At 38.4% G+C, this 21,295-nt stretch overlaps 1 protein-coding gene across 18 annotated transcripts in view; it reads right to left on the reverse strand.

The window, feature by feature from the left end:
* The window catches only part of LOC140730487 (girdin-like), a 282,300-nt gene that overhangs the window by 99,180 nt on the left and 161,825 nt on the right, over positions 1–21,295 (reverse strand). For all 18 annotated transcript variants that reach the window (XM_073050988.1, XM_073050990.1, XM_073050989.1 and 15 more), the window contains exons 15-19: positions 17,570–18,640; positions 16,575–16,702; positions 14,173–14,314; positions 7,498–7,674; positions 5,150–5,311 (exon numbers count right to left, since the gene is read on the reverse strand). In XM_073050988.1, coding sequence (XP_072907089.1) covers positions 5,150–5,311; positions 7,498–7,674; positions 14,173–14,314; positions 16,575–16,702; positions 17,570–18,640 — 1,680 coding nt within the window. The remainder of the gene's footprint in view (positions 1–5,149; positions 5,312–7,497; positions 7,675–14,172; positions 14,315–16,574; positions 16,703–17,569; positions 18,641–21,295) is intronic.

A 21,295-nucleotide genomic window follows, 5' to 3' on the forward strand; every position in this document is an offset into this window, starting at 1 on the left:
CACACCAAAAAAAGTACCCAAAAAAGAAATCTACCATTTCTTTGTCCCCATTACTACCTCACCAGCATCATTTTCCAGTGGTCCAGTATCAACTCTCAACTCCCTTTTATTCTTTATATAACTGAAAAACTTTTGGTATCTTGCTTTATATTATTGACTAGTCTTCCCTCTTATTTCATCTCTTTCCTTCTTATAGCTTTTCTAGTTGCCTTTTGTTGGATTTTAAAAGCTTCCCAATCATCCAACTTCCCACTCACTTTTGCTACCTTATATGTTCTTTCCTTGGCTTTTATGCAGTCCTTAACTTTCTTTGTCACCCACGGTTGCCTACCTCTGCTATTTGAGAACTTCTTCCTCTGTAGGAACTATTCCCACCTCTGCTCTGCCGTCATTCCTGCCAGTATTCTCCTCCAATCCACCTCGGCAAGTTCCTCTCTCACGCCTCTGTAATTCCCTTCATTCTACTGCAATACTGATAAATGTGAGTTATGCTTCTCCTGCTCAAATTGCAGTATGAATTTAATCATATTATAATCCCCTAAAGGATCCTTTACATTAAGCTTCCTAATATGTTCTGGGTTATTAGACAACACTCAATCTAAGTGTACAATGTCCTGTGTATATTACTAAAAAGGGCTTCTTTGGTTTGTTACGAGTAGGAATGCTTCTTTGTCTGTTAAATGTTTCTCTTGCCGTTGTTTCGCTTTAGAATGGCTGATATGGTAATTGTATTCATTTGTTAATCAATGGGGAATGTTATTGTGTTTTGTGAGGCTGGGAACTTGGAGGAGGGGTTGCGCGGGCTTGGGGTGTGAGGAGAGTCGGGAGGAGAGACGGACGAGGAAGGTGGACGGGCGCTGGACAGCTCGTAGGACCACCGCGACGGGCGCTGGACGGCTCATAAGACCACCGGGGTGGTCCCAGGTGTGACGACGTGGCTGTCGGATGATTCGTTGATTGAGCTCCTATGATGTGCACTACACTGACTGAACTTTGATAAGTTGGTGCCTTTTGTTTTTTTCTTTCCTTGTATATATATATTGTATTGCCTAATACTTCTTTAGTTAATGTTAGTAAATTCTATAAAGTGTATTTCATAACTGTATTTGGTGTGAAGTTGATACGGTGAGCGGCGCGAGGCATAAACTCGATTCTCACAGCACCTGCATGTACGGGAGGTGGGTTGGTGTGTGGCTGGATCTCCTTTTCCCCTAGACATATACCATTTAGCCTTTCCTTGAGTAGGCTCAAGCACAAGCTGCTCTAGAAAGCCATCTCGTAGGCATTCAACAAATTCCCTCTCTTGCAATCTGACACCAACCTGATTTTCCTAATCCCCTTGCATATTGAAGTCCCCATTACAACTGTGTAATTATCCAATACCATTCCTTCAAAGTGGTGTCTTTTAAATTATTGATGGTCAAGAATTACTAGAGTGCTGCAGCATAATCAAACTTGCATGGCAACAAACTAATCGTTCAAGATAAAAGTCAGAGATTGTGGCAGCATTGAAATTTCATATTTTTTAAAATTCCCTGTGCTAGTTTGGCAACCAATACCTTAGGTATTAGCATAACGATTAGATTTTCAAGCTATCATAGCTATCTTTTTCCAAGATAGAAATGAAACGGCTGGAATTTAATGCTAAATCTTGTGCAAGGGAACTGTTACACTTCTTCATTTTAGTAGGCCTACTGATGCCCTTAATGTTATGTATGCTCTTTAGCAAACATAACATTTGCAGTCATAGTGTCACACAGTTCAGAAACAGGTCCTTGGGCCCATCATTTCTATGTCAACATTTTTGGTCACCTACACTAATCCTAGGATTAGCGCTATTCAAATATTGTTCCAGTCGAGTCCTCTAGGGAAGAAATTGTGAGTAATTTCTGATAAAATTGGCATTTATACTGTTCTTGCCTCTGCTTGGTTTCAAGCTACTCAGACTCAGTGACTTGCCATGTAATGATCGTGCCCCAACACTGTGGTTCCAGCAACCAATATGTAGGTAGTAGCTTTTTTTTTCTCCAATCCTGCTGAAGGGTTTAGGCCCACAATGCTGACTGTACTTTTTTTCCATAGATGCTGCCTGGCCTGCTGAGTTCCTCCAGCATTTTGTGTGTATTGCTGGGATTTCTAGCATCTGCAGATTTTCTCTCATCGGGGGTAGTTAGCATCAGTGTTATTAATGAACTGCTATATTCTTCTTAACTTTATCCCTCAGCATTTCAAGGATGGGTAGGTTGAAGTGTGATCAGCTGCCACCAATTTCTGTATTCACTGTTTCAAATCTTTTTTCTTCCTAACCATACACTTCAGAGTCAGAATCAGGTTTAAAATCAATGATATATATTGTGAAATTTGTAATTTTGTGGCAGCTGCACAGTACAATACATAAAAAAATACAAAATACTGTAAATTACAATAAGTATACACACACACACACACACACACACACACACACAAACATATAAAATTAAATAACTAGTGCAAAAAAGGAGCAAAATAGTGATGTACAGTACTATACAAAAGTCTTGGGCACATATATATAGCTAGGGCACTTAAGACTTTTGCACACTATTGTAGTAATTTTATGTATAGCACTGTTCTAATGCCACAAAAAAACCAACAAATTTCATGACATATGTGAATGATGATAAACCCAATTCTGACATGGGTCTCTATTGTGGTCTCAGAGAGGGAAAGTAACAGGGAGAAGGGAGGAAGCGAGAAGCACCAGAGAGACATTGCTTGTGTCTCAGTACTGAGTGTGTCTGATCCAGTGCCCCCCCCCCCACCCATGGCACTCATTCTCTGCCACCTGACCCACAACCCACCCGCGATGCTCCACCATTCCCAACATCCTTTGCTCCCGCCAGACTTACAAACTCACTCCCCACTCCAGGTTGATAATACAGTATATATATGTGCTTAAGACTTTTGCACAGTACTGTAATGTTCATGAGTGGTTCATTATCCATTGAGAAATCTGATAGTGAAGGGGAAGAAGCTGTTCCTAAAACATTGAGTGTGTGTCTTCAGACTCCTGTACCTCCTCTCTGACAGAAGTAATGAGAAAAGAGCACATTCCGACTGACAGGAGTCCTTAATGATGGATGTCACTTTTTTGAGGCATCACCTTATGAAGACGTCATCATGAGGAGGCTACTGCCCATGATGGAGTTGACTGAGTTTGCAACCCTCTGCAGCTTTTTCCAATCCTGTGCAGTGGTCCTTCCATACCAGTCAGTGAATGATGCAACTGTTAGAATACTCTCCAAGGTACACTTGTGGAAATTTGCTAGAGTCTTTGGTAATCACCTTCAAGATGGCGGTGCGACACAGTCTGCAGCGGCCTCTCCAGATTTGATATCTGTTATTTGTCAAGCGGAGTGCTGTGCACAATCCTAATCTGATGAAAAACGGATGTGGGAGCACGGAGGAACATCTGGAAATCTCCAGGAAGGCCTTCTTCATTGCTACTGCTGCTGTGAGGTCCGGGTCTCTGCTGAGAAGAACAGGCTCCCAGTCCTCGGGGTCGCATTGCCGGTGGCTGGTGGCGGGGGCGTCTTAATACACTCAGCAGAGGATGGTGCTCGGAGAAGCTGTGCCGGAGGGGATGGTCAGAGGCGCGGAGGTTCGATGGACTCGGAGTCCGCTGCGGTCAGGTCACTTTCAGTGTGTGCTGTGTCTGCGAGGCTGGGTTCCACGGAGCTTTCATTGTATGCTGCGTCTGTGAGGCTGAGTTGGGCGGCGCCATGGAAGTCCATAGCGGGGGTATTCCCTTCTGCTGCCGGCGTGGGATGACGAGTCTATTGGGATCCTGAGGACTTGTGTGAAACTGTGTGGTGGTTTCTTTCGAACTTATAGTCTTTTAACATCTTTGGACTATTTTTACCATGCCCATGGTCTTTTTTTTTATCAAATTATGGTATTGTTTGCACTGTTGTAACTATATGTTGTAACTATGTGGTTTTGTGCAGGTCTTGTAGCTTTAGTTTTTGGACTTGTTTGTCTGGTGGGTTTGGAGTTCCTTTCCGGGGAACGCGCTAAGAGGGTAGCGTGATATTAATACGCAGCAGCCTCTCCGGACTCTGGACTGGGGATTGCCAAACATTATGTGCATTTTCTGGTGTAGTCTATTTTGTCATGTGCTTTGTTGATATCATTCTGGAGGAACGTTGTCTCATTTTTTAACTGCATTGCATTTGTGGTTTTTAAATGACAATAAACTGAATCTGAATCTGAATAATATACCATATGTCCTCAAACTCTAAATGAAATATAGTCATTGGTGTGCCTTTGTCATTGCATCAATATGTTGGGCTCAGGATAGATCTTCAGAGATGTTAACAACTAGGAACGTGAAATTGCTCACCCTTTCCACTGCTGACCCCTCAAAGATGACTGGTGTGAGTTCCCTTGAATTCCCTTTCCTGAAGTCCACAATCAATTCCTTGGTCTTACTGACATTGAGTCTCCCCTCCCTCCATCACATTTCTCTTTTCGCCAATTTCCTTCTGAATTGGTCCACATATGACCCTTACCTTCTAATCATTCTTGACTTGGCTACAGCCAATTAGCAGTACCTGTGCTAACTCTGACATGAATGTAATTGTTTTAAATTACTGCAGATGGTTTGAAATTCCATAACATCACTGTATCTAAATTGACAGAGATCAAGTGAAAACAAATTTACATTTTGTTGTCGCAAGGATAATAATTTTTTTCAAACTTGACTTCTGGCTTGAAAGTTGATCTTGAGAGGATTTTTATCTAATAAGACTTCTGAGGGGTAGTTAAAATAAACAGGAATTCTCAAGTTTACAGATTAATCTTATTTCATCTCTGAATTATATAAAATGCTTAGTTGAATGGATATGGATAAATAATGTTACAGAATAAACTGGAAACTGATTCTACAAGAGTTTCAAATTTGTAAATAATATTCATCTGAATATGCAATGTTCCTGTGCAATAGAAGATGCTGATGAATGCATGGACTGTAGATTTATACTAATCTGTGAAATGTCTCAGTCCAATTCCATCAAGGAAAGCATTAATGCAAAAACATTGTTAGCATATAGAATAGTTTTATGCAAACCCTTCATAATTCATTGACAAATAAGCATTAACAATAGATTCTGACCTGCAACTTGGCATTCTCTGTCTGCAAAGAGGTATTGTGCACCTGCAATGATGTTGTCTGTTTCTGAAGTGCAAGAATTTGTGATTGCAAGTTGTTATTCTGGGTTTCCATCTGTTTCAGTTGTGTTTTCAAGGCCTGTTTCTCTGCTTGAAGTGTTGCATTCTTTGAAAGGGGAAGAAAAAGTTTTAATTAACTTCAGAGAAGAAGAGCCTCCAGCATTCTTTATTTCAAAACCACTATTTTATGCAAATTACTTTGGTGTCATTCATTTAGTCATTTCTTTTTCATGTAATATACTTACAAATATTGTACATTTAGTAAAATAATATTTTGTAATTTTTTCAGATTCAGAGTTGAAAATTATTTCTTATGCCTTATTTTGTAGCTCTGATCAGAATGTTTATAAATGAGTTTTTGCTAAAATAACACTTCCATAAATAGCCACCTTCACAACAGTTCAAAAGAATTCATATTCTTCACAGTTACAGATTCATTGAAAAAGTAAATACTTGGTTAATTTTCAGCTGGATATCAAGGCCGAACCAGTTGTGATTGACTGCTATCATGAAGAACTTAAATTACCATCAATTTCAAGTACATTTTCCATCATTCAATGTGCTAAACAGTATGCTGTCTTCCATTCCTGCATGATGAGCTTCCAAATTCATGAACTTCCCATCACTTTCAAATCATCCACCTCCAGGCTATTGTTCCATTCACCTCCAGACTTGATTATCACACAGCATTCCTATCATTACCTTCTAAAAACATGAACTCATCCAGAACTATTTTACAATTGTTTCTGTTTCTATCCCTTACTGTTACCCTTGGAGTTCCTAGCCATCAATTTGATCCTCTCCAATTAGTCATCAGAATGCTATCCTGCAACAGCATCAGCCAAGAAGGATGCTTATTCCACGTACTATTAGTTGATCACTTTCTCCCTTGACTGCTTTACTGTTTCTGGGGTTGAGAAGGATTGGAAAGGCATCTGTATTGGAAAGATTTCATCTTTGTCTTTCTGTCAAAATGTCTATTTATTAACCACTGATTTTATCCCCTTAGATTGAATGGGATATATGCCACCTTGGCATCGTACTTATTCCAGAACTGATTTTACAGCCTGTGTTTTCATCCTTACTGAGATAGTCTATATCTGTTTCAAGCCATGTATGCAAAGTCCTCTCGTCTTACAATTCCCATAGATCAGCATTCCTCTGCTTTCAGCTCTTGTGCTTCTGAGATTTTCAATGCTTCATCATTGGTAGTCACACCTGCACATATCAAGTCACCAGCATATGGAGCTCCCAGTTACTTTCCCCCCTTTGAAAACTTAGTAAAATCCACCTGAATATAGCTTTCAGTTATATATCCTAATATCATCTTGTTCAGCATGGATTATTCTTTTTGCCAGATCATAAACATGAAGTTGCTTTAAAGGTTCTGCCTGTATTTGTTGTTACTGTATGTACTGAAATTTTAAAATCATTGTAACTCTTAATACTCTGAATAAAAATTAATTCTGGCAGTGAGGAATCAGGGTGGAGTGAGTAGAGAGATAGCTCATAGTCCAGTCAGTAATTACAATCTAATTTGTTTTAGAGGTATTGGCGAGGGAACAAATATTCATTAGGACATTGTAAGAATTCTTCTGTTTATCTTTCAGTGATGCCAAGGGACTTTCAAATCCAGTAATATTGAAAAGCACACATAAACATAATATTATCCTAAATATAGTTACTGACAATTTATCTGCTTATCATCTGCAACTGATATACCAATCTAGAATATGTAAAAATGACAAAGTAGTATTGCTTGATCACAACCCTAACTGCAATTTGATATTTAAAGTCAATCATCTTCCCCATTTCTCAACTGAAGAAAAAAGAGCACTTCAGTATAGCACTAGGTTCAATGTCATCCACAGAAACAAAAAAGAGAAAATATTTGCCCAAAAGTAGAGTTAGTATGAAGTAACATCTTAATGAATAATTTTATATTACTTTTAAATATATCATTACACAGAATGGAAAAGGTAACTTGGTCTAAAGATTCTGTGCTGGCTCCTTACAAAGCAATTCAAACATTCCCCATCATCTAGCTTTTCCAGTAATGCACAATTTTTTTTTTCTTTCCTCAAGTATCCATTCAATTCCCTTGTAAAAGAAACTAAATGTGCTTTCACCATTCTTTAAAATTATGATTAATTATTGTAATTATTTATTTCACAATTACCTCTTATTTTTCTGTTAATCATCTTACTAAATCAAAGTTCCAAGTTCAAATGTAGCAATGTTTTACTTAAACACTTGAAAAATGGTTTTAGTCCAATATTAAAGAACACTTACATTTCTCTCAATTTCGATAAGCCTGTCTTTAACCTTTAATAGCTCCCGAGTTACTTCTTGGTTTTCTTGCTCCCATTTATTTGTCGTCTGAATTTCCTCAATTGGCTTATGTTGGAAATTCTGCATAGTTTTTTCCTCTTCTTGTCTCTGCTTGAGAGCTTCGTAATTTTTTTTCACCTTTGGCAATAGAGGTAAAGAAATGCATTGTGTAGTTTTACCTAGTAAGGATCATTCTGAAGTGCCCATTAACTTTAAAAATAATGTTTCTTTGCATCAGATTATTCTATCAATTTTGTTGTTGGTGTAATTTTAAAAAAACTATTATTGCTTTTTCCAAATTACATTTCCGACTAAACAACTACGTTCACTTGCAAATTACTCATCTTCACGTTGGACAGAACTTTATTTTATTTTATGGAAATAATGAATATTAATTCAGACCACCACAAAATCAATCTGTTTGTCAGCTGGTTATTTGAATGTATTATATATAGACAGTGCCTATAAAAGTATTCACCCCCAACCCCCAGACGTTTTTGTGTTTTATTGTTTTACAACATTGAATCACAGTGTTGTAATTTGGCTTTTTTTAAATATTGATCGACTTTCACCTCAAAGTGAAAAAAAATCTTTACAGAGCGATCTAAATTATTTTCACATATAAAACACAAAATAATTGATTGCATAAGTATTCACCCATTCAATCAGTATTGGACCTTTGGCAGCAATTACAGCCTTGAGTCTGTGTGGATAGGTCTCCATCTGGACTTTGCAATTTTCCACATTCTTCTTTACAAAACTGCTCAAGGTCTGTCAGATTGCATGGGGACTGTGAGTGAACAACTCTTTTCAAGTCCAGTCACAAATTTTCAATTGGATTGAGGTCTGGATTCTGACTTGGCCACTCCAGGACATTAACTTTGTTGCTTTTAAGCCATTCCTGTGTAGTTTTGGCTTTGTACTTGGGGTTAATGTCTTGCTGGAAAACAAATCTCCCAAGTTGCAGTTCTCTTGCAGAGTGCATCAGGTTTATCTCCAGGATTTCCCTGGATTCATTTAGCTGCATTCATTTTACCCTTCAGCTTCACAAGCCTTTAAGGGCCTGCTACAATGAATAATCCCCATCACCATGATTCACGTAGGGATGATGTGTTTTTGATGATGGGCAGTGTTGGGCTTATGCCAAACATAGCATTTAGTCCAGCCAAAATGCTCAATTTTGGTTTAATCAGACCATAGAACCTTCTTCCAGCTGACTTCAGAGTCTCCCAAATGATTTTTGGCAAACTTTAGCTGAGATTTCATGTGAGTTTTTTTTGTAAACGTGGCTTTCTCTCTGTCACTCTCTCGTAAAACTACAGCTGGTGAAGCACCTGGGCAACAGTTGTTGTATGTGCAGTCTCTCCCATCTCAGCCTCTGAAGCTTCTAACCCTACAGTTGTCATAGGTCTCTGATGCACCATCAATAACTCACTCTGAGACGTAAGAAGCGAGATATCGGCTTTTATTGACTGGAAGAATGAACGACACTACATCTTGGAGAATGAGGCCGGGCTCAGGCCTCAATCGCCTTTATACAGGGGTCTGTGGGAGGAGCCACAGGAGCAGTCAGCAGGGGTCTGTGGGAGGAGCCACAGGAGCAGTCCAGACAGGTATATGTAGTTCACCACAGTCTCTCGATGGCCTCCCTCACTAGTCCCCTTCATGCATGGTCACTTAGGATGGCCTGCTCTAGCAAGATTTACAGCTGTGCCATATTTTTCCATTTCTTGACGACTGACTTAACTGTACTCAAAGGGATATTCAGTGACTGGAAATTTTCTTGTATCCATCTTCAGACTTGCGCTTTTCAAAAGCCTTTTCACGGAGTTGCTTGGAGTGTTCTTTCGTCTTCATTGTGTAGTTTTGGCCAGGATACTGAATCACCAGCAGTTGGACTTTCCAGATACCTGTGTATTTTCACTACAATCAATTGAAACACCTTGACTGCACATGGTGAACCCAATTTAAATAATTGTATGACTTCTAAAACAAATTGGTTGCACCAGTGATGATTTGGTGTGCCATATTAAAGGGGGTGAATACTTATGCACTTATATCTGTAACTAATTTAGATTGCTTTGACATGAAAGAGTGTTTTTCTGTTAATCAGTGTAAAAAATGCCAAATTAAATCCACTGTAATTTAATGTTGTAAAACAAAATATGAAAACTTCTAAGGAGGGTGATTATTTTTTATAAACACTGTGCTAAGGTGGACAGGACTTATCATGATAAGTGGAGAACATTCCACTTGCGAGAAACCATTTTTTCATACATCATGGAGGTCATAATTTCAAAGTAAATTTATTATCAAAGTGTACATAAAGCATCATATACAATCTCGAGATTTGTTTTTTTTGTGGGCATACATAGTAAATCCAAGAAATACAACAGAATCAAAGACTACACCCAAGGACTGACAGACAACCAACATGCAAAAGACAACAAACTGTGCAAATACAAAAGAAAAAAGAAATAATAATAATAAGTAAATAAACAATAAATATTGAGAGCATGAGATGAAGAGCAATTGAAAGTGAGTCCATAGGTTGTGAGAACAGTTTAATGATGGGCTGAATGTAGTTATTCTCGCTGGTTCAGAAGCTTGATGGCTGAGGGGTAATAACTGTTCTGGAACCTGGTGTTGTGGGTCCTGAGGCTCCTGCACCACTTTCCTGATGGCAGTAGGGAGAAGGGAGCATACCATGGGTGGTGGATGTTCTTGATGATGGATGCTGGGTTCTTGCAACAGCGCTCCATGTAGATATGTTCAATTATGGAGAGGGTTTTATCTGTGATGGATTGGGCCATCCTACTTTTTGCAGTATTTTTCTTTCAAGGACATTGGTGTTCCCATACCAGATCAAGGTGCAACCAGTCAATATAATCTCCACCACATATCTATAGAAATTAGTTAAAATTTTAGATGTCGTGCCGAAACTTTACTAACTTCTCAGGAAGTAGAGGTGCTGCTGTGCTTTCTTCATAATGGCACTTACATGTTGGGCCCAGGCAGATCCTCTGAAATGATAACACCAAGGAATTCAGAGTTGCTAACCTTCTCCATCTCTATCATCTGATGAGGACTGGCTCATGGACCTCTGGTTTACTCCTCAAGTCAATAATCAGCTCCTTGGTCTTGTTGACATTAAGTGAGAGGCTGTTGTTGTGGTACTACTCAGCCAGATTTTTAATCTCCCTCCTATATGCTGATTTGTCACCATTTTTGATTCTGTCAATGACAATGGTGTTGTCAGCGAACATAAATAGAGCATTGAAAGTAAACTTAGCCTCACAGTCATAAGTATAAAGCAAGTGAGCTGTGGGCTAAGCAAACAGCCTTGTGGTGCATCTGTGTTGATGGAGATTGTGCAGGAGACATTACTGCCAATCTGAACTGACAGGGGTCTGCAAGTGAGGAAATCAAGGATCCAATTTCACAAGGAGGAATTGAGGGCAAAGCCTTGAAGCTTACTAATTAATTTTGAGGAGATGATAGTATTGAAATCTTAGCTGTAATTGATAAAGAGCTTCCTGATGCATGTATTTTGGTGTTCAGATATTCCAGGATTGAGTGAGGAACCAATGAAATGGTATCTGTTGTGAATCTATTGTGCCTGTAGACAAACTATAGCTGATCCAAGTTGCTTTTCAGGCTGGTGTTGTTTCATCACTAGCCCCTCAAAACACTTCATCACATTAAGTGCTACTGGATGCTAATCATTGTGGCAAGTAACCACATTCTCCTTAGGCACTGGTTTAATTGAAGCATGCCTGAAGCAGGTGGGTTCTTCAGACTGCTGAAGCAAGAGGTTAAAAACATCACTTCAGCCGGTTGATCAGCACAGGTCTTTAGTACTTGGTCTGGTACCCAAACCTGGCCAGATGCTTTCTGTGGCTTCACCCTTCTGAAGGATGTTCTCATATTGGTCTCAGAGACTGAAATCATAGGGTCATTGAGAGCTCTAGGAGTCTGTGAAGGTTCCTCCATGTTTTGATGGTTAAAGTGAGCATAGAAGGCATTGAGCTTATATGGGAGCAAAGTCTTGTCACCAGTGTTACTTGGTTTCCCTTTGTAAAAAGAATAGTGCTAGCATTCAAGCACTGTCACAGTTGCCTGGCATCCTTCAGTAATTCAAGTTTGGTCCGGAATTACCACTTAGTACATGAGATGGCACATGAAATATGTCAGATTCATGCAATGGAATTCCTTGCTCACATGAAGCTCACAGAGTAATCAGTATACATAATAACAAATACAATAAATATAGCAACAAGTGAAAAAATAGAATGATGCAAAGTATGGTAGTGAAAACTGAGGCAGTACAAAAATTTAAATTAACAATGATGGTAAAGGTATAATTAATGGTTTGAAAATGTGGCAGTACCACCTGAAAGAGGATGTTGAAGAGGTGGGTGGGATTCAAAAGTCTGATAGCAGTGGCGAACAAGCTGTTCCTGAGACTGGTCATAGAGCTGTTCAAGCTTTTGTATAATCAGAAGAGAGAAAAAAGCAGAATATAAGGCAGAAGAGAGAAAAAGGAATGGCCAGGGTGGCAGCAGTCCTTGATGATGCTGTAAACCTTCTTATGTAACTCATCACAAAGTTAGACTGGATGGTAGAATGTGATGAAACTATGATGGCAGTGTTTTCTTCTCTCTGTAGGTTTGTAGAGATTCACATCATGAATCTAGTTTTAAGCAGGGAACTGATAAACTATCTCTGCACAGTGAAATCATTACCAAATTACCGTACGTGTAGCTACATCTGCCATTCAAATAAGATAGCTTAATTTCATATTGATTTAAATGCTGAGCTTCCTGAACTAAAGGAAGCCCATGAAGCAGACACCATTAAAAACCATTGTCAACTAATTCACATGATGCAATCTAAATCAGACCCATCTTTCTAGAGCATATCTTTCTCCACCATAGTAAAAGCTACTATAAAACAGAATCTAGTGTGCTTATACAGATTAAGAATATATTCTGCAAATTTGATTGTTCAATGTTCTTACCTCTGCCATCAACCAATCTTAATGTAGTTGAATGTTAACATTAAGATAATTTCTTTTCAAAAATGTGCAAGATAGTTCAGTAAGAGTAACTTACTTGCAAGACTACACTGTCACTCTGCCAATAGCTTTTGCCACTACATTTGCATCTTGTGTTGGGTAGAAAGATCAACTATTATATATGAAACTACTGGACATATTCACAGTGGTGATGAATAATGAAATTCATTCATAATCTATCAAAGGCATGGTCATGTATTCATTGTTTTGACTTAACCCATTGAATTATTTTTTGAGTAGACAGAGTCAATATTTGTAAAATGTCCATTGTTTTGCATTTGCTGAGCAGGAGCAGGGTGTAATTTTTCTTTGAGGACCATTAGTTTGTAAAGTTGAGAACCACAGTCCACAACATTATATTTGCAAGATGGGTTCATTGCTCTGCAGGATCCACACTCACTGGATTAACATCCCAGACATCCCACCTCTCCCGGAAGTTCCAGGAGTCTCCCGCATATTGATAGCAGCTCCCTGATGCCTGCAAATTATATACAATATCCTGGAAATCGATTTTTTTGAGAGCGAGTGAGCGGGAGGGAGAGGGAGAGGGAGAGGGAGAGAGAGAGACAGATGTAGCAAGAGAGTGAGAGAGAGAGCATCCTGATTGGTTTCTCTTTGTGCTAAGTAGACCTATCAGTTTTCTCTGTTAGCAGGCTTTACAGTCAACCGATCTCTCTGTCTTTCATTGTCAATCAGTTCAGTTTAGTGTCCTGCAGCACCATGGCAGAGTGTTCCAAAAAAAGAAAATATAAAACGTACTTCACCCCAGACTACACTAAAATGTATCCCTGCCTAACAGGGGTCAAAAATAATGACAGTGTTGCTCGCTATCATTATTTTCGAAAAGCTATTTGCATTAGCATTGAGACTGCCAACAAAATACTCAACAAGGTATATATTTTTTTATATGTGTGTGTGTGCGCGTGCGCGCACGTGTGTATATGTGTGTAAATAGCTTCAATACGTGATCAAATAAATTGTGTTCTTTCATAATCAAATGTCCTGTATACATATACCCTTGGAGGTCGACCGGGGAGGGGGGGATATGGGGTTGCAGGGGGCAGGGGTGATGGTACTACCTCCCTGAAATGAGTTTTTGCAGGGTGCTGATGTCTGACATCCTGTTGCAGATTAGTCACTTTAAATGGAAAACCATTCTCTTCACCAATCAGAAGGTGCCTCTGATAATGTAAAACATCAGAGCCTAGAATGCAGCTTGCCTCTACAGGGTTCCAGATGCTCAAATCTACACCTCTTTTGAACAACTTCACAGCAGTCTTTATTACAGATATATCAATATACAAGTGGAAACTCATCTACAGTAATTAATATAGCAACTGGAGAAGTCTGAACACTGCCTGAATTATTTTAACAATAGTTGCTGTTCAAAGAATAGAAATTGTGCTGGCAAGTACGTTGGTCATTCACTTGCATAAATGCATATTTAGTCTATGTCTACGATAACAATAATTGGATGTACTTTAATGGTTAACATTTTGAAAACAGGTTTAGTTATTGTTTAACATGCCTGAGAAAATTATCCTTCATGGGTGTCTTACCGTCTTTAGCTCCTGACGTAGTTGTTGGTTTAAATTTGTTGATTCTTCTAAACGCGCTTCAAGACTGGCAATTTTTTCTTCTTTAATTTCTAGAGATTTTTTTAGTGTGCTTTCAAGTTTTGATTCCAAAAGTTTATATCTACTGGAAAGTAGAAATTGAAATGGAAAAATGTTATGTTTGAATAACAGTAGGACGAACTCAGTTATTTAAGTATTCTGTATTTTTCCATTGAATTGTTACAGGAATAATTGAAGCCAAGTTCCTGTGGCAGAGATATTATTACTTTCCTTGACATGTACGCACTTGATTCTATTATCATGCAAATACAAAAAATATTTAAGTGATTTGAGAGTTATAGCACTCCTTCAAATAGGACCTTCAGGCAAATTACTTTGTCATTTTGTGTTCCCAAAATTGGGTTAATATCTAGCAAAGAGGATAAATTAATTAACTGAGAAGTTAACTTACTTTACTGGATAATAATTTACCATTACATTCTTATGGTTCATGTATAGGCACCCATTGAATGATTTGAAACTGCACTGAAAAAAATGTAAACCAATCTCAATTTTTTTAAGTTATTAGGGGACCATGATTGCAGGTATTACACTAGAAAAAATTCAGATGTTGTCAGAACCTCTTCCATCTGCGAGTGTGAATGCCAATGACGTAGGTAGGTAGAGAGATCCAAGAGGTAGTGCTAGAAATGTGCTCAGAGATTAGCATGGGAGAAGTGTGTGTAAATTTGTGGGACATTGGCAACAGTATTGGGAAAGGAGTCAGCATGCTTTCTTTGAAGGGATATCTTGCCTGACAAATCAGTTGGAATTTTTTGAGAAAACAACAGGCAGGATAAATAAAGGAGAGTCAATGGATATTGTTTAGTTGGATTTTCAGAAGGATTTTGACAAATGCTGCACATAGGATTGATAAACAAGGAAAGAGTCCATGCTATTAAAGGAATGATATTAGCATGGACAGAAGATTGGCTGACTGGCAGGAGGCATAGAGTGGGAATAAAGGGGGTCTTTTCTGGCTGTCTGCTGATGACTAGTGGTGTTCCGCAGGGATCAGTGCTGGGAACACTTCTTTTCATGTAAAACATCGATGAATTGGTTGATGGAATTGGTAGCTTTCCAGCCAAGTTTTCAGGTGATATAAAGATAGTTGGCAGGCCAGGTAGTATTAAGATAGGAATCTAAAAATGGTCTTTGACAGATTGAGGAAATGGGCAAAGAAGTGATAGATAGAATACAGTGTAGGGAATTGTATGGTCACGCACTTCAGATTAGATTATTTTCTAAATGGTGAGAAAATTCAAAAATCAGTGATACAAAGGGGACTTGAAAGACCTCATGTAGGATTCTCTAAAGGTTGACTTGCAGGTTGAGATGGCAGTAAGGAAGATAAATGCTATGTTAGCATTATTCTGAGAGGTCTAGAATACAAAAGCAAGAATGCAATGCCGAGGCTTTATAAGGCATTGGTCAGAATACACTTGGAGTATTCTGAACAGTTTTGAGCCCCTTATCCAAGAAAAGATGTGCTGTCATTGGAAAGGGTCCAGAGGAGGTTCACGAGAATGATCCTCTGAATGAAGGGGTTAAAGTTTGAGCAGTGTTTGATGGCTTTGGGCCTGTATTCACTGCACTTTAGAAAAATGAGGGGTGATCTCACTGAAACCTATCAAATATTGAAAGGCCTAGACAGAGTGGACACGGAGAGGATGTTTCTAATAGTGGGGGAGTCTAAGACCAGAGGGCACAGCCTCAGAATATAAATCCAGCCCTCTAGAACAGAGATGAAGAGGAATTTCTTTAGCTAGAGAGTGGTGAATCTGTGGAATTCATTGCCACAGATGATTGTGGAGGCCAATCATCATGTACATTTAAAGGTTCTTTATTAGTAAGGACATCAAAGGTTATGGGGAGAAGGTGGGAGAATGGTGTTGAAAGGGCTAATAAATCAGGCATGATTGAATGGTGGTGCAAACACGATGGACCAAATGGCCTAATTCTGCTCGCCTTATGGTCTTATCCACATCTAGTCACTCAGTTTCTGCACCTTTCAAGGCAGTGCAATTTCCAGAATGCAAATTCTTGACTAACACCAGCCATGTATGGATTTTTAGCAGCAACAGGAGTGAAAAGTAGGTAATAATAGGTCCAAAAATTCCAAAATGATGAACAATACAACAAATGATTTGGTTAAAGTAAGTCTAGTTTTACTTTGTTCTGACTCTCAGTACACATGTATCGTTAGTTTATTTCAAAATTAAAACAGACACAAAATAAAGATCAGTAGTTTCATTACTGTGCATCTACATTTTTATTTGATGTATTGGGATTTAATACGAAAACTACTACCAGTATTAGCAATGGCAAATTTTCAAATGTTTTACCTATCATCAGTGGTTTGTTCATCATGAAGGAGACGCTCCTTGTTTAATCCAATCTTCTCCAGTTCATGAGTGAGTTTTTCCAAGTCATTGCTCATTTGCTGGGTATATAATTTCTCATTTACAAGTTCCTGAAAATATCACATCATTTAGCTGCTCTTCTCAGATCCACCAACTATTAAATTTTTTTATTTGGTAATTATTATAAAAGGTACTCAATAATATTTGAAAGACTAATTAACAAATTAGAACACACAGCTCAGTAATTTGAGTCATTTATTAAACCAGCAGCTAAACTTGAAATAACAAATATCATGTTTACATTTGCCAGAAAATGAAGATGTGCATCTACAAGAAATGATATAGAGCACTAAAGGAAAATATATATAATTTATATTTGATGTCTGAATAGTGACTCATGACGCAAAAGAACGACACTAAGTCCTCATTATTCATGAGCAATCGATTGGGACACAGGCTTCTCGCAGTTAACAAAATACATGGTTATCAGTAACATTTACATGGTTAATTTATATTTAACACACTCATCAAACAAACATAAATATGCCCTATAATATTCTAAAAGTATTAACAGTACTATAAACAATCATTGTGTAAATATTGACTTGAATCCCTCCATGACACACCCATACTCATCTGTTCTTATATACACTCAAATATCTCCCAGATTGCAGAATTCCTAACTATTGTCCCTTAAAACTTTGTAAAGTCTGACTTGAACATGCTAATACCTTCTTGTGCAAGTTGGTTAGGAAGACAATTGCACCAATACAAGTTGTCAGTGTTTTTTTAAGAACAAAATTTCATATTTGACTAGTTTTATTATAACTCAATAGTTGCTTCTTCAGTTTACCAGTATTTAAACTATTCAACTGAGAGAAGCAAATTTGTCACTCTTTTCTACTCACTATTTCCATTTTTGAAAGCAGTCTGATATCTACTAGGACTTCCCCAATTCACATAAAAATATACCTTACCTCTCTTAATGTCACTAGAGTCTTCTTATCAATAGTTGCTTGTTTAACTAACTCTTTATTGTCTTTTTCTAAATCTTTCAGTCGACCATAAAAGTCTTTGAATTTGTTGATTTCTTTTGTTAGCAATTTATTCTCTTTCTCAAGGTTAGAAATTGTCATATTGTTTTCATCCAGTGTGGAGTCCTTGATCTCAGTCTGTTGACGCAATCTCCTATTTTCCTTTTCAAGCTGCTTTTTGTCTTTCTCCAATTGGATAGCTTCCTGCTCCAAGAGTTTGTTCTCCTTTTCTAGTTGTTGTAGCCGTTTGCTGGAGATTTTTAGCTCTTCCAGATTTCTTTGCAGGCTCTGATTTTCTGTTTCTAAGTCTTGTAGCTCATTTTCCAATTGATTAATCTTCTTGCTGCTATTTTCAAGAGCCTTTTGGAGTCTCTGATTTTCTAAGTCAAGTCCCTGATAGCTTACCTCTAATCGTTCAGTTTTCTTGTTACAAGCTTTCAAAAGTTCCAGACTCTTTTTTAGCTGCTCTTTTTCATTTTCCAGTTCTTTATTTTCCAATTCAAGTTGTGCCAACTTGACACCACTGGATTTCAAATTCTCCAGTGTCCTTCTTAACTGCAAATTTTCATCCTCAAGTTGGTTGTTTTCTTTTTCTAAAACATCCAATTGCACAGTAAGATTTTTCAGACTATCCAATGTCTTTCTCAGCTTATTATTTTCCACTTCCAAATCAGAGATTTCCTGCTCCAAGATATCTATTTTTTCACATGTGATCATTAGACCAGTAATCTTCTTTTGCAGCTGTTCATTTTCTCTTTCTAAGCGACTCAAAATAGCCTCAAGCTCTTCTGCCCTTTTTCCTTTTTCTTTATAATGTTCTAACTCCTTTTGGATTTGCTTTTTTTCAAATTCTACTTTGTTCAGTTTACTGCTGGTTTCCTTAATAGATTCATGGAGGATTTTATTTTCTTTCTCAATGTCTTTCACTCCAGCTTCTACACTTATTTGTGTGCGTTGTCGTAAGGATGCAATGGTATGATTTAAGTGCTCATTCTCCTGTTCCAATATTTTAATCTGGAACATAAAAGTGAAATGGGGAAATTCACTTTAAACAAAATATCCAGATGACTATTGCAAAGAGAAAAAATGCAAAATCATGCAGGATACTTTACACTTAAAAAGTTACATTGATGTTATGGGCATCATTGAATCATGGCTGAAAGATTATAGCTGCGTGCTTATCGTCCAAGGATACACATTGTATCGAAAAGACAGACAGGTAGGTAGAGGGGGTGAGGAGTCCCTGTTAGTAAAAAATCAAATCAAATCATTAGAACAAGGGGACATAGGATCGAAAGGCATAGAATTGTTGGGGGAAGAGCTAAGGGACAGAAAGGGTAAAAAGACCTTGATGGGAATTATATACAGACCACTGAACAGTGGTAAAATATAGTCTACAAATTACAATGATAGAAAATGGATATAAAAAAAGCAAAGTTACGATAGTCATGGAGGATTTCAATATGCATGTAGATTGGGAAAATCAGGTTGGTGCTGGATCCCAAGAGGAGGAACTTCTAGAATGCCTACAAAATGGCTTTTTAGACCAGGTCATGGTTGAGGATTGGGTGTTGTGTAACAAACTCTATTTGATTAGAGAGCTTAAGGTACAGGATCCCTTAATGGCCAGTAATCGTAATGTGATAGAATTCACCCAGCAATTTGAGGAGAAGAAGAAGCTAAAGTCAGATGTATCAGTATTACAGTGGAGTAAAGCAAATGATAGAGGCATGAGAGAGGAGCTGGCCAAAATTGATTGGTAGGGAACACTAACAGGGATGACAGCAGAGCAACAATGGTTGGATCTTCTGGGAGCAATTTAAAAGGTGCAGGATAGATACATCCCAAAGAAGCAGTATTCTAAAGGCATGATGATGCAACCGCAGCTGACGAGAGAAGTCAAAACCAACATTAAAGCCAAAGAGAAGGCATATAATAGAGCAAAAATTAGTGGGAAATTGGAGGATTGGGAATCTTTTAAAAACCAACAGAAAACCAACTATATTAGTCATAAAGAAGGGAAAGATGGAATATGAAGATAAGCAACCCAATAATATTAAAGCGGATACCAAAAGTTTCTTCAGATATACGAAGTGTAAAAGAGAGGCAAGAGTAGATATTGGACCACTGGAAAAATATGCTGGAGAGGTAGTAATGGGGAACAATGAAGTGCTGAACAAACTGAATAAGTATATTGCAACAGTTTTCACTGTGGAAGACACTAGCATGGTGAAATTTGAGTATGTCAGGGGGCAGAAGTGTGTGAAGTTTCCATTACTAGGAAGAATGCTCATGGGAAAATGTAAGATCTGAAGATAGATAAGACGAGATGGACTACACCCCAGGGTTTTGAAAGAGGTGACTGAAGAGATTGTGGAGGCATTAGTAATGATCTTTCAAGAATCAATTGATACTGGCATGGTTCCAGAGGACTGGAAAATTGTAAATGTCGTTCCACTCTTGAAAACGGAAGAGAGGCAAAAGAAAGGAAATTATAGGCAGTTAGTCTGACCTTAGTGGTTGGGAAGGTGGAGGCACATGATAGTGAGCATGGTTTCCTTAAGGGAAAATCCTGCCTGACAAATCTGTTGGAATTCTTTGAAGAAATAACAAGGAGGATAGACAAAGGAGAATCAGTGGATATTGTCTACTTGGATTTTCAGAAGGCCTTTGACAAGGTTCCACACAAGTATTACAGGAAAGATACTTGCATGGATACAACATTGGCCATTGGCAGGAGGCAAATAGTGCGAATGAAGTGAGCCATTTCTGGCTGGCTGCCAGTGATCAGTGATGTTCCACAAGGGTCTGTGCTGGGACCGATTCTTTTTATGTCATATGTTAATGATTTGGATGATGGAATTGATGGCTTTGTGGCCAGGTTGTGGATGATATGAAAATAGGTGGAGGTGCAGGTAGTTTTGAGGAAGCAGAAAGGCTACAGAGGGACTTAAGACAGATTAGGAGAATGGGCAAAGTAATGGCAGTTGGAATACAGTGTTGGGAAGCGTATGGTCAAATACATTGTTAGAAGAAATAAAAGTGTATGCTAGTTTTTAAGTGTAGAGAGAATTCAAAAATCTGAGGTGCAAAGGAACTTGGGAGTCCTCGGGCAGGATTCCCTAAAGGTTAATTTGCACATTGAGCAAGGCAAGGGATTGGTGAGGAAGGCAAATGTGATGTTAGCATTCATTTTGATCAGCCATGATGAAATGGTGGAGCAGATTCGATGGACCAAATGGCCTAATTCTGCTTCTATATAAGACCATAAGATATAGCACCAGAATTAGGCCATTTAGCCTATTGCAGCTGCTCCACCATTTCATCATGGCTGATCCAATTTTTCTCTCAGCCTCAATCTCCTGCCTTCTTCCTGTATCCCTTCATGCCCTGACCAATCAAGAATCTATCAACCTCTGCCTTAAATATACATAAAGACTTGGCCTCCACAGCTGACTGTGGCAAAGAATTCTACAGATTCACCACTCTCCTCATCTCCTCTAAATGGATGTTTCTCTATTCTGAGGCTGTGTCCTCTGCTCTAAGACTCTCCCATCATAGGAAACATCCTCACCACATTCACTCTATCAAGGCCTTTCACCGTTTGATAGGTTTCAATGAGGTCACCCCTCATTCTTCTGAATACTAGTGAATACAGGCCCAGAGCCA

Source organism: Hemitrygon akajei, chromosome 7 (assembly GCF_048418815.1).
Source record: "Hemitrygon akajei chromosome 7, sHemAka1.3, whole genome shotgun sequence".
NCBI classification, from domain to species: domain Eukaryota; kingdom Metazoa; phylum Chordata; class Chondrichthyes; order Myliobatiformes; family Dasyatidae; genus Hemitrygon; species Hemitrygon akajei.